The sequence below is a fragment of the Varroa jacobsoni genome, unplaced genomic scaffold (genome assembly GCF_002532875.2).
Source record: "Varroa jacobsoni isolate VJ856 unplaced genomic scaffold, vjacob_1.0 contig00888, whole genome shotgun sequence".
NCBI lineage: Eukaryota > Metazoa > Arthropoda > Arachnida > Mesostigmata > Varroidae > Varroa > Varroa jacobsoni.
In genome coordinates, this window is record NW_019214547.1 from 1 (window position 1) to 13724 (window position 13724).

Sequence of the window (13724 nt, forward strand, 5' to 3'; positions counted from 1 at the left end):
TCTTTACCGACGTCTTCTCTTCTTTATACGTGTATGCATAGGCTTATCGCTATCGCCTATCGCTCCCATGTTCGCCCTTTCTCTCGGTTCCTTATAATGTTCTTCCCTTAACACAGAGCCGCCCTATGATTCAGCTGTACGGCCCATCTCTTACTCCGTAACTCGCTCTTTCCTACAACTTCAGTTGCCCTTGCCAGTGCTGCGAGCGCCGCCCGGCCCAGCTGAGTGCCTCAGCTCGGATGTCAACACAAATGCGTTTATTCGTTTGAGCACCGTAGCCAGCCAGTGAGTGGAATCTGCATTTGTGTATCACGCGGTGTGTGCTCGTATTTTGAAAATGGAGGCTGAGCCCGAGACGGAATTCACGTACGAGATAGCCGAGGATGTCGGCGATGGCCAAGCAGGTGAGTCCGGTGCATCGTGGACGCAAACGTCACAACGTCGCCTGACCGGTTGAGTTGAGTTTCGTTGAAAGACGCGCCGAAACGCATCGTTCGGGGGCGGCATTTTTCAAATGGTGCTTCCCGAGATCTGCACAGGGTTGGCGCCGAAATGCTGCCGCAACCCCGCGGAAGATTCGAATTTAAGTGTGCCGCTTGCTACCGGGCGCTCAGCAGGATGTCGGAGGCCGTCGACAGCCGGCTTAGGCCGGTGACAAATGTTGGACGTCGGACCTGCGCCGAAGTCGACGTTTTCGTAGACGCCAGAAAGACGAACTCGACTCCACTATGCCCGAACACTGAAACGATACTTGGTGTTGACATTCATAACATTCTCTCATACGGACATGCAGTGGGTGCAATGATGCCTCTAACGAGGCTGCATAACAGGCGCTAGGGGATCTTGGTGAGGGCGCACCCAGTGTAGATGTTGTTTTTACAGTGCAGTAGCAGATGTTGACACCTAAGCGTAGACACATTGTTCTATAGTCAATGATTCGAAAACGCGGGTAGCACCTGGGGGAGGGGTCTATCGGGGGAAGGGGTAGTATATGATTGATTCATGTAGAACTAGAGTACTAGTTGTGTACGATCACTCAATGTCGATTATTTAAACGACGAAAAACTATGTACAAGTATCGGTCCACATTAGATATAGGATTTGATCTTGACTGAGTCACTCAAATGATATTAACCTGGAATTAACATTTTTAGCATGACACAGTTACGCTTATTTCGTCGTTGAACAAGTGCTAATATTTTAACTATGTTTCATTCAATAATTAACCAATACCTACAACTTATTGACGGCACCTAAGCGCGTGTGTTCCACATAAAGGCAAAAGAGTGACTTCTTGTTGAGTTTGTTTACGGGATATTGCGACAGACTGGGGTTATAAATACAAATGCAGTGTCACGTCCAAATGTTTGTCATTATACACTCTAATTTTTTACAGTTAGTTTATATATTTATTGAGTCTTCTCTGTAGTCTTTTTATTTTATGCGTCTTTCAGGAGTAGAATATTTGTGACATATGCTCTATTCTTCTCTGAAGTCAGGACAATCATTGGAATTTATTGGACTAAAGAGTTTTTGGGGTTCAGCTTTGCGCATGCATTTCTATGCAACGTAGGAGCATATGTTTGTTCAAATCTCTGTGTTCACTGGAAATACTGACTAGACGAACTAAATCTCGCGGAGCTGAATTTTATTTACACCCACTAACTGCTTAATGCGACATCTTTCAGCTTTCGCTCATAGTAGATTAGTTCAAATGGCAGCAACCTATTAGATACTTTATCGTACACAATAAACACTACATTGAGACACAAAACGCGCAAAGAAGGTATTCGCAAAAGTTTGCTGTCTGTCCCTTAAATGAACGTTCAGATGGCGTGACGATGATTGTAGTAAAGAAACAAACGAAATGTTTAGTCCCACTGTGAGGCTAGGTATATCCAGCTACTATTGCAGCTCTACGTACAATCAATTTTCCACGCCTTAATAGAGTATTTTAAGTAAAACTTCCGTCGGTAAAAAGGAGAGGTATGTTTTTGTCTAAAAGGAATGACTCAAGTTCTACACACAAAAAGAAGATGACTTGAATCTATAGTAAGAATGTTGAAATACATATCTAGAAAATATTATTAAACTGTTTATTTTCACAAACCAACCAAGTAGGCATTACATTAGCACTCAGATGCGATTCGTTTCTCCTGCATATCTGTCTACTTTGTGTTCCAATGAAAAAGCGATATTATATAGTGGCAGTTGACCTGGCCTAATTATTGCAAGACGCAGATTTATCATTTGGAGCTACAGGCTTTCGCTGTGGTGAATTTATGGATGTGTCAACTCTGTATTGGGAAAAAGAAGCCTCATTGGCGCCGTTGTCTGTATAAATCAGACAAAAATACCACAGGTTTTACGCTCGATATTATTGAGTTAATGGGCAAATACGAATTAGTAGAACAGCCTTTTACCCGTAAGATTTTTCTGTCAAGATGTTGTCAACAGACATAGAGATGCTATTCTGTGCACATTCGAAGATATTTCAAATTTACCTCTTTTCGCTGACAATAGCTCGGCTCTAACGCACTAGTTTCGAATTGAATTTGGCCCGTCATTTAATGTACGTTAGTCGAGCTCACGGACGGAGGCGCTGGCGGTGCTGGAGAGGACGAAGGCGAATACATTGAAGTGCAAGCGGATGAACACGGTAATCTGATTCGAGATGAGGATGGTAACCTGATTCAGTATGTGCCCATCGACAGCGGAAATGACACAACCAGTCATCATGAAGATCCAACACAACATCATGAGGTGAATTATGAAAGTGATTCAAAATACTTCTCTAGCTACTACAACTAAAGTACATGAAACAGGAACATGTCGTTTCAGTGTCTCTTTCTAGGTCAATAACTGGACTTTTGAATGACGTGTTGCATATATATGTAATGTATAAATTGCATTCGATGGAAGCATTTTGCAATTTTTTTCGTTTTATTTACTATATAAATCTGTATGGATATATGGAAAAATGACATAAATATCTATTCGCTTAACCAATCTGTCTGAGTCGTCCTCTAAGCGTGATAACTATTGCATACCCTTTTAGTTGCTTACCAAAGTAAAACACAATAGCATAGTCAATAAGGACTATTCATAGAATTAGACCCTATATTATTAGACCCTATATTATTCATATTAATTAGACCCGATTGCTCTTCATCTCATAAGGTTCACGAGGTGCATGAGGTGGACGAAACAGAGGACCATAGTGACCACACAGTACATGCGGTTGGCCCAGGCCAACGGGTACAGCAGATCGTCGACGAGAACGGACAGGTATTGTAGTTAGATTAACATATATACATATGGTAGAAAATTTAAAGTGTGTTAAAATGTGGCAGGTGGTAGGTGTTTATTCGCTGTTCTTGGTACTAGACGAAAGGCTGTTCTTTCTAGAACAAAACAACAAACTACTCATGACTTAAAGCAGTGCGTTGTTTCTGCGATTTGAGTGAAAATGGACTATTCTTTGATCTCAGCAGGGTGCACGTAAGCGTCAACGAAATTTAAAACTTTCTTTTTTGCCCGAAATTGACGTCTTGCGTTGTTGTCAATCTTCATCTAGCTTCTAAGAAATGTTCATAAAACAAATCAAAAGACCCTCATTATGGTTTATATTTGAGAGGCTGGAAAAGAACAGCGGCTCAAAAAACTACATTTGAGGCGAAAATAGACGGCAGTTTTAGAGGAAAAAACATCGAAAGCCAACCAGATCATTCAAACTCGATTATTGCTATTTCTAAGACTTCCTGTGTCTTTTTGCACTTTTTGACCGTTTTGAGCCCCGCATTTTTAACAGCCTTTATACCCTATGAACTAAAGATTTAATTTTACTGGAAATTTTTTTGTGTAGTTTAAGTGACACTTTAACGTATTTGCACTTAGTAGTATAGCACGGTTAATATTGAAAAGTTATTTGCGGATTAAAGAAGGAATATTTTAAAAATTACTAGTACGTGTTTTATGTCCAAGTGGAAGATATAATTGCAATGAATTGTCGTTGTATTAAATAAACATAACCAATCATGCATGACACTTCTAGAATATGCAAAAAATTTCTTTCTTGTTTGTATTTAAATAGAGTCTTACTCAACAACTCACAGATACATCCCAGGGATTCTCTACCCTCTGTATATAAAATGTACTTATTTTTTCTCTCATATGTGAACGATATAAAACGTGTCAAATGTCTTCACGTTCTAATGGATTTTTTTCAAATAGGTACACCATGTGCTTGTGCAGGATGACGTTGACCCTGACACAGAAGGTACCGGTCTCGTTGAAGCTACAGGTGCGGTTATGGAGGGCGCTGAGGATGAAGAGGCAATAGTGGTCGAAGGCGATGGAGGAGTCGTTGAGGGCGAAGAACTCGACGGGCAACTAATAGAGGGTGAGGATGGACAGGTTGTACTCATGGAACACAGTGACGGAGCCGTTCTTCTTCAACAACATGAAGATGCAGACGCCGAAGTGGAGGAGGTGGACGCTACTGTCGGAGGAATAACCAGGACGGCGTCACATACTGGTCCACAAATGGTATACGTTGTACAGACGGGGGGAGCAGTAGGACAGTCGGGTGAACAGATCCACCATATTCAAGCTCGGCAACCTCCTCAACAAGTTCAGCATCATCACCATATTCAGCAAGTGGTACGTTCCGAGTATTGTACAATCCAAGATTTAGAGTAATCTATTAGTATTAACCATAAAACAAAGTGCTGTGATACAGTACGTGTGTTGCTCCAGGCATCTGATCTAGACCCCAAGGTTACCACTTATCCTATATAAATTCTAAACAAAAATCAATTTTGCAAGGGACTTTCGTTAAGTACTCTACAGGCAACTTTGTTATACGTCCACTTATGATTTAACTGCCAAACAACTTTTAGCGAAGTTTCGCATTGTGTCCATATCACTTCTGACTATGGCATTGTTGTGATGTATGTATAATGAGTAGAATTACACAATATTATCAAAGAAACGCTTGGTAATTAAGTTGGTGTCTAGTATGTACTTGCATTAAACAAATTTTTAGTTCTATATCACAATGAGATATACCGTCTTCGAATGGAGTAATTGGATTTCAATTTTTTTCAATGGGCTTTCGTACGCGTAGCAGGTACAGCCGCAGCAGGTTCAAGTTTCTCAAGGATCTGTCAGTCTCGGACAGCAGTCATCAAAGTCAAAGATTGTTTGGATTACGAAGCCTGGCGGACAGGGTAACCAGCAGTTAGTCACTAGCCAGGCCGCTCCAGCTGTGCAGGCAACGCATACCGTTCAAGCTACACAGCCTCCGCGGCTGATCCAGATCGGCGGTCAAACGTTGCTTGTCCAGTCACCCTCTTCGTACGCGACTACGACAACACCCGCTAATAATCAGGATACCGTCAACGCAATACAGACACAGCAACAAAAGGTTGTCCTTCGAGCACCTCCACAACAACAGCACCAAATGCAACAGACTCAACAACAGATCCACCACCATATCGGCACTCAACAGAAGCAAGTGAGAGCGGCAACTACGAGCAAAAATACAACTATTATAGTTAAGCTTAAGTTATATTTAAAATTCATGTATTAAAAAATACTACTCTTGCATATGTATTTGATCCGAGTTTGCAAGCTCAGGGAATTATTATTAATGACTTGCTTGTAACCGATCGATATTATCTACGATAACAGTTGAAAATCGTGGTGATGAGAATGGATTATACAGATTTTTTTTTGTTTTCTGTGCTTTCTTTTATTTGTCATTAGCAGGTTATTTACATGAAACCAACGATCGGACCCGACGGCAAAACTCAGCTTATGGAGGTATTCCAGAATCCGCCTCAACAGACAACGCTGCCAAGTCCGCAAACGACAACAGTGCAGGTAACCCGCTCACCCCAAAAGATAGCTCCTCGTGTGACGACCACCTTACAGCAGCAAATATATAAACCTCAGACGACGCAGGTTATATCGCCGCACCAACAGTTGGTCACAGTACAACAAGCTGCTGTCGGAACAGCGACTCCACAGTTTGTCGTCGTAAAGAGTTCAGCCCAGGGACAACACACGTTTGCTTTACAAGCCCAGCAGCAAGCGGCCCACGATTCCGATTACGAATATGAAAGGCCATTGTGAGTATCTCTTTCTGAGAAAAGACAAGCTTTCAAGTCTGAGCATATTATTATAGCCTCTTTATAGCTCGTAGTTAATTGTTTCTGTGCATTGTGAGACCAAAGGACGTATAATCTAATGTGGCGTCTGCTTGCAGGGCCCATGCATCGACGAAGAAGCCATGCAATTGTACAAAAAGTCAATGCCTAAAACTTTATTGCGACTGTTTTGCGAATGGAGAATTTTGTCAAAATTGTAACTGTGTTCAGTGCTACAACAATCTCATGCACGAAGAGGAGCGCTCATTGGCAGTTAAACTTTGCCTCGAAAGGAATCCCAATGCTTTTCATCCCAAAATCGGCAAGTATTTGCCTTTACAAGATTCAAAAAAAATTAATGTAGTGCAATAAGGAACAGATTGCATTCTATCAGGGAGTTACAAATTCATTCTAATCAGTGACACCGCCGTAGTCTATAGTTCTACTAAAGTATCATGATGAGTATTATCATATGTCTGCTCTGAAGAAGAGAGTAAGAATGCTTTTTTGTCATGTATAGGCAAATATAAGCCGGGTGATAAGGAACGACGTCATACAAAGGGATGCAACTGCAAACGATCAGGGTGTTTGAAAAATTACTGCGAATGTTACGAGGCACGAATTCTCTGTTCTGCAGTGTGTCGATGTGTGGGTTGCCACAATATCGAAGCGAATATGGACGCAGAAACACTGCTAACAATCAAACAGGATCTCAAGGTAAATTGAAGAAAAGCGTACTTTTCAGATCGCTCAGGCGTATGTCTTTGTTATGTTTAAAGACAGTGTCAACTTACTGAACTTTGTGAAAATTGTCTCGTGTAGTTCCAGATCTTTTTGAAAGATAACATATAAACAAAGTTTGGCAACAATCGAGATGATAAGCAACGATAACTGTGTCCTCGTATTTATAATGTCTCTTCACGCGACTGTTTTTCAGTACCCACAGCCTAAGTCAAAGCTAGATGACCTCTTGAAGAGCTTAGCAGGTGTAGGGGAGCCAGAAAAGCTACCAACAGCTCGATCTCCACCACCACCGCCTGAGCTCCATATTTCAGCTGAGCTAGTGGATGCTACATGTGAATGTCTAGTTGCTCGGGCGGCTGAGGTCTGTAAGCAGGAGGATGCGGAAAAGGCGATCCTTCAAGAATTCGGGCATTGCCTTGCCGCTATTGTTGATGCAGCCAGCGTACGTGCCACAACCCAACGAAAACAACACGGAACAGCATCAAAATAGAGCCAAGTGAAGCCACGGCAACCATTTGAAGTTCCGATTACTCCAAATATGATAGGTATCATATTTAAGCTATCTAGAAAAACGATACCATTCCTGATAACTATTATACTGTCAAGGAAGAAGATGGCAGTTATCATATCAAAAAAAATTTTCGCGTGACAACAATGCACAAAAGTAGCTGTTACCGACCTTCGACGAAACATGTAGATAATTGTTTGAAAGAACTACCTTTTTTCTCATCAAAATTTGTTTTTTAATGATCAACGTTTGCAACGTAAAAAATAGGAAATCATTGTAATTATAAAGTACGTATAATGAGAGAAAAATTTTTGTTGAGCGTTGGCATATGCTTATACAGCCAGCTAGCAACAACATCGCCTTCATTATTCGCCGGCATTCCTTGGACCGATTTGGTTCTCGATTCCCTAACGGAATGATTGACGAAAAGATGGCAATGCTCTGCGAAAGGAGAGCAGAGTAGCATTCTGTAAAGGGGGTACGTTGAAGGCAAAGGCAAGAATTTAACGAATAATTGTAGTCAGATTGTGTTAGTTGGAGAAGTTACATGGAGTGAATGGAGTATATAATGGAATATATATATATATATATAGCAAGAATAAACGGCCTCGTTGTGGCACACGTCGTGTTGGCATGGAAAACATATAAATCACACGTGAGGTAGCCATATGACAAGATGATCACGTGGCGCTTAGGTAGACAACAAGAAATGTTTTTGTGACTGGATGTGTATTTATTCGTTATCGATACATATATAAAGATATATACCAAATGTGTGAGGTAATGCCTTTTTTCCTATTGTATAGAATGCGCTGTAATGTATGAGAATTACCTCTCCTTATTCACACATATAAACATGTAAAATACAAGTAGAAACAAATGGCTAAGGCATTGAGAATGAGAACAATTTTAGTCACCTAACCCCTTCATGAATCTGTAGTGTTCTATGAAATACGCAGAAAAAATGATAAACATAATTACTAATGCTAAAAACACTGCTGTAATTGTCGCTACTTTTAGTTTTTTTAGATTAATTTACACGAATATGACCAAATGTAAGTCGTTTTGCGCCATTCGTGGCCTATTTAACGCCTAAAGCCAGCTGTACAAACTATCGTCAAGTCAACGATAAGAGAACAAAAAGACATCGGCCAGTGACAGACCTTTGTTTACAGCAAATCCTTGTAAATCTATAGAAGAAAGGCGATAAAAAAATTAAACATGACAATATCGAAACAGCGTCCGATCGCGGTTTGTCGTCAGCTTATCCTTTACGCCATGAGCCTAGTTAAAGATTTGCTACTTTTCAAAAGGCTAACTGGAAGAGAAGTGTATACGGTTTGGGACAGGGTTTGCAAGCGTGAATATATAAAGCTGCAGCGACTAATATCTTGCGCCGATTATAACAATTTGTCACCGCAGCAACAAGAAAAACTGTACATATAGCGAAATTATATTGATTGCTGTTACAACTGTAATAATAATTATAACAGTGAATAAAAGTAATATTTCAATAAGCACTATAAAACCTATGTGCGTGCGTTTTTTTGTGTTTCAATCCTCATTTTCATATAGCTGCAATGCCAATAATAAGCACACTCGTTTGGTAGTAGCCTCTAATAAACACTGTTAGTCTCATTCATAATTCTGGACCGTGCGTATGGAAGAACACGCTATATTGTAATAACGATATAACTATTAATGTCATGATACTTTCAGATTAAAAAAAAACTGTAGTTTCTACTTTTTTTTTTCAATTTAATATTGTGGTGTAATTGTACTTTTACTTTTTTAAAATAAATGTCGGAGAACTGCTATGAATATTAAGTGATCTGTGAAACAGTCATCTTCAAATGTAGAACCTAGAATCCCGCTGGCATAACATTTTAGCCAAATTTCGTTAAAGCTTTTATTAAATAAGTTAGACGAAGGTGTATTTATTAAATGATTTTTATTTAAATCAAATTCAACAAAAACGTCTTGTACACTTGATCTAAATTCACCCGTCCTACGGAGCTATTAAGAAAATTATCTTAAGTAATCTTTATACACTCAGTTTTTCTTAACAAGCATTTTAGTTGTACTTAAGCTCTTATCTTCGCCATAGTCGGATTACGCGGTCCTTGCCGCCTGATACAACTGTGCTTCCATCGGGACTCCAGTCAACGGTATACACTTCATCCGCGTGACCGGGTAGATCTATAAGTAGCTTGCGGTCCTTAACGTTCCATAACTTTAGTGTCGAGTCCGAACTTCCTGAAACAAGTAGACGCGAGTCTGCTGACCAGGATACTTGATACACCGAAGAAACGTGTCCTCTTAAAACGCCAAGGTATGTGCCTGTAACCAGTGACAACGGGAGATATAGGGCTATTAAATGTCAAAGTCGTCGTTAAGATGATTTACAGATTTGTTGAATGTAGGCAGAAACATCGCTAAGCGATGGGAAGAAACTACTGTGTGCTTGTGCAAACGCCTATGTAGGGAATAACTAGTTAATGCAGGTCTTTGCTTCTTACAGCTTTCTTACGGCTGCTTTTCGAATTTGTAAGTCTTTAACCTCACCGGTACGACCATCCCAAAGCTTGATACTTTTATCAAACGACGCACTGGCTAGCAGCCTCATGTCTGGTGAGAATTTTACATCGTTCACTAGCTGCTGGTGACCGGTCATCCGCTGTAAAGGTTTTTTGTTCATAGGATTCCATAGGGCCAGGGTAAAGTCATCTGATCCGGACGCCAACCTTTCGGGTTCTTTGCCTTTTGCTGCTAAATACCGTTCTTCAGACAACCGTTGCAAATTATCTGAAATTGATTAATATGCAAAAAGTACACTAAGTACCTCATACTATCTAACTGAGTAAAATAAATATATGATATATTCTAGTAGCTTACGAAAGCACATATCCAGAGATTTAGTGTAGCGGATTGCATCTCTACCATTTACCAGTATCAATAGATTTTTTATCGCCAACTCTGTCCTGGTGATCACGTTGATCCTGCTTGCATGGATCGAAAGCTCCAGTACGGATGGCATAGTCGGTATTTAATGCCAAAACGTTGACCCAATGTCCGTGGCATTGAAGCGTATTCATCAGCGCACCAGTATCTGCCTTCCATACTTTAATTGTACAGTCTTGTGACGCGCTATACACCAAACCCGTGCCACCTAAGGGACTCAAAAATAAAAAAAAAAAAGAACAAACCTTCAGATTATTCTATTTATTTATTCGATGAAGATCACCTATAGATATTTAAATGCATTTTTTTAGTACTCTTCTTTAATCACGATAAAAATTCAATAGAAATTGAACAGTTTAATTTTTTGATATAGGTCGTGTACATCCTTAAGAAGTATCTTAGACCTACATACAAAAGGTTGATATCGCAAAAAATGGAATACATCTCTTGTTTCTCTTTACTGTTTTTGCCTATCGTTTACCATTTACCTCAGAATGTACATGAGGAAACTGAAACAGTATGCTGATATATCATCAATTTTACAAAATTGAGTTGTATGCTTCTTCTTGCAGTTTATTTTTACATGTAGTACACACCCCACTTAATACACGTCACCGATCTGGTATGACTAGAAAGAGTGAGGATCGTGTTGCCCATAACAGTGTCCCAAATCCGAACGGTGGCATCCTTCGAACCGGACGCTAAAAATCGACATGCTGGGTTTCTGCACTCAAAATCAATAAGCGTAGACAATTAGTTCATGTACATTACCACCTTTCCAGTCAAAATTAAAGGTTATATTGTCATTTAATGCAATTGTTCATTTTTCGTGAATCTTGATTTTAATCAGAAAACTGAACTCGTTTAGATGTAGCCTAGCAGCTAGATAATAAAAGACGAAGTAATGATATTTTTAATAGAAACTGATTTAAATAAATCGAACGAATAGCCAATTTATTATTTTGCATACGACGCGTACTCCAAATTGATCATGCTACCAGCATTCCTTAGCACTCACTTGTGGAGCGGTTCAAAGGATAAACAGGTGATCCATCCTTTGTGACCGGTGAGATTTTTACCGATCTGTTTTCCAGTACTAGGATCCCACAAACAGATCATTCCACTCTTACACCCGGAAGCAACTTTGCCACCGTCTGGACTCCACGTTACGGCTAGAACCCAGTTTTTGTGTCCCTTACATGTGCTGTGTGGCGTTTGCGTATTCAAGTCCCAAAATCGAACAGTCGTATCACCGGATCCACTCACCAGGTATCTTTGAACAATACATCAGCATAAATAAGTAATGTTGACAAAATTCTATTCGGTGATATTGATCGTTTCACCATATTTAATTTCGACATTGGAATTTAGAATGACAAGCCCTTAATGTTACCCGACCAGAACTTCCATTTGAACAAAATACGCATGTTTTTGACTGTGCTGCAAGTAAATATACATATGACTTTGGAAGAACAGTTTAGTCCATAACAATTTAAAACCAATAGCACTGGAGTAAATAAAAATCTAGTACAAAGTCAAGTTTGAAATAGTATTTTCTTTAAAATCGTTATCCATTACATAAATTACTTCTATTAAAGTTCAAAATGTTAACTTCAAGAATTATTATTATGTCCAATAGCAGTATCGTGTATACAATATATTAAAGCAATAACATACTGTCCATTAGGGCTGAATTGCGAGGCGAGAACTGCCTCTGCATGGCCAGGGATCGAACCTGTACAACGGGTTACGGGGCGGACCTAAGTTGAATAAATATTAGTGTTACTATTATTATAATGCCGAATATGCCTGTGTATTAATAGAAGTATTGAGTAGCAAAAAGTAAACAGAACTGACTATGCGGCCTTTCTAAAAAAAATGAAAATAGTAGTTGAGCTTACTGTAAAAAAGAATGCACTTATAGCGAAAAGCAAAAACCTCCGGTACGAGTACTTGATTCGTAACACTGACACGCACGTAAGTTAGATTCTGGCTTGAATATTACCTTGCAGTCGTTGAACATAGTTTTGCTGTAACATAAAAGCTACGATAAATATCTGGTCACAAAAAAAATGAGACATTTGGCTGGTGACTACCGAAGAGCTTCAGTTAACCAACTCCTGTGATACTTGCCTTAAATAACGCTTGAGGGGCATATATAATTTTCACAAGTGCTTCTGAGCTGATCTCACGCTTTTTTTCATGCATAGTCTTGTCAAGAGAGTTTTTTATTTCTTCTCCTTCGATGAAGAACAGATACGGCACGCTCTCTTCATTTTCAAGAATCATGTTACATAATGACTGAAGCTTATCTTTGGAGATGTCGAGCGGCAGGTCGAGCGGGGCACCGGTGACTTCGCCCCCTTCCGATTCAAACTGCGCCAAAATTCGTCGGTTCCCGCTAACAGCGCGGGTATCCAACTCCATTGTCATTCTACATACGACAACAAACGGTTTGATAAGTAAAAAAAATGGAAAATAAATAACACTGTTGTTTCTATTTGATTTAGAAACGCCAAATGCTATGCATTATTTTATTGTCGGTGGTTACTTTACTTAACGGGCAAAGTGGAGATGATTCTACTAATTTGGAAAAGCATTAATGAACTTGCAAATCGTAATTTTCGAGAAGTACACTTACACGATAGTTAAATATATATTTACATAATAATAAAATATATTTAAATAATACATATAAGTAATTATGTAGATACCTAATAAAGTGTTTTCGATAAACGTTTTTTTATATTACACGTATTAAAATAAAAAGAAGACAAGTGTGTGCAAAAGTCATTGTTAGAAATCACCTTTTCCGGTTACGATTTGTAATAACGATAACTGTATATTAACTAATGAGCTAATTCGGTGAAACAGTAAACTGATTTGTTACAATGTTCAGGTATGGAAAGATAAGCTACTTCGTATTTACAGCATTATAATCCTTCGAGCGATGCACACAGGTCCTGCGTGCGTTTTAGCCGGCTAGTATAAGCGCGACAGTTCATAGTCATCGATGAATCCGAGTACCTAATTGGTATCGAGTAGCTGCTTTCCTGGGATTTAATTCTCCTTCTTGAAAGACGTGCACAAATGCTGTCCATTGCAGACCAAAGACGATATATTATACTAACAGCCAGTATAATATTAGTTTAGACTTAAGTTGGTCATTTGACACATTCAAAAATATAAGCCACGTGTCACTTACCTTTCTTTTGAGAATATACAATTCTAACACAACAGGGACAATTCACTTTTCACTTCACACTACCAATAAAAGTTATGATTCTAGCGACCGTTCTATTCCTTCATTGTTTAGAACTGTTTGCCGGCAAAATAACGCACGTGTTATACATAACCTG

General features: G+C 39.4%; 2 protein-coding genes across 4 annotated transcripts; one reads left to right on the forward strand and one right to left on the reverse strand.

Annotated features, from left to right (window-relative positions):
- Positions 1–302: 302 nt before the first annotated feature.
- Positions 303–8932, forward strand: LOC111271702 (uncharacterized). 2 transcript variants are annotated; one of them, XM_022852653.2, is made up of 9 exons: positions 303–404; positions 2582–2763; positions 3181–3288; positions 4234–4662; positions 5129–5518; positions 5770–6134; positions 6272–6474; positions 6673–6869; positions 7090–8932. In XM_022852653.2, the coding sequence occupies exons 1-9, from the start codon at positions 338–340 to the stop codon at positions 7384–7386; spliced, it is 2238 nt and encodes a 745-aa protein (XP_022708388.1). In that variant the 5' UTR covers positions 303–337; the 3' UTR covers positions 7387–8932. The 2 variants fall into 2 exon arrangements, with proteins under 2 accessions (XP_022708388.1, XP_022708389.1); XM_022852654.2 differs by having other exon boundaries at positions 5773–6134.
- Positions 8933–9338: 406 nt separating this feature from the next.
- On the reverse strand, positions 9339–13716 carry Nle (notchless protein homolog 1). 2 transcript variants are annotated; one of them, XM_022852647.2, is made up of 8 exons: positions 13571–13716; positions 12499–12799; positions 12043–12125; positions 11384–11638; positions 10962–11089; positions 10352–10573; positions 9970–10209; positions 9339–9744 (listed from the first exon to the last, which is right to left on the reverse strand). In XM_022852647.2, the coding sequence occupies exons 2-8, from the start codon at positions 12796–12798 to the stop codon at positions 9497–9499; spliced, it is 1476 nt and encodes a 491-aa protein (XP_022708382.1). In that variant the 5' UTR covers position 12799; positions 13571–13716; the 3' UTR covers positions 9339–9496. The 2 variants fall into 2 exon arrangements, with proteins under 2 accessions (XP_022708382.1, XP_022708381.1); XM_022852646.2 differs by lacking the exon at positions 13571–13716 and adding an exon at positions 13295–13314.
- Between the last annotated feature and the right edge of the window lie 8 nt (positions 13717–13724).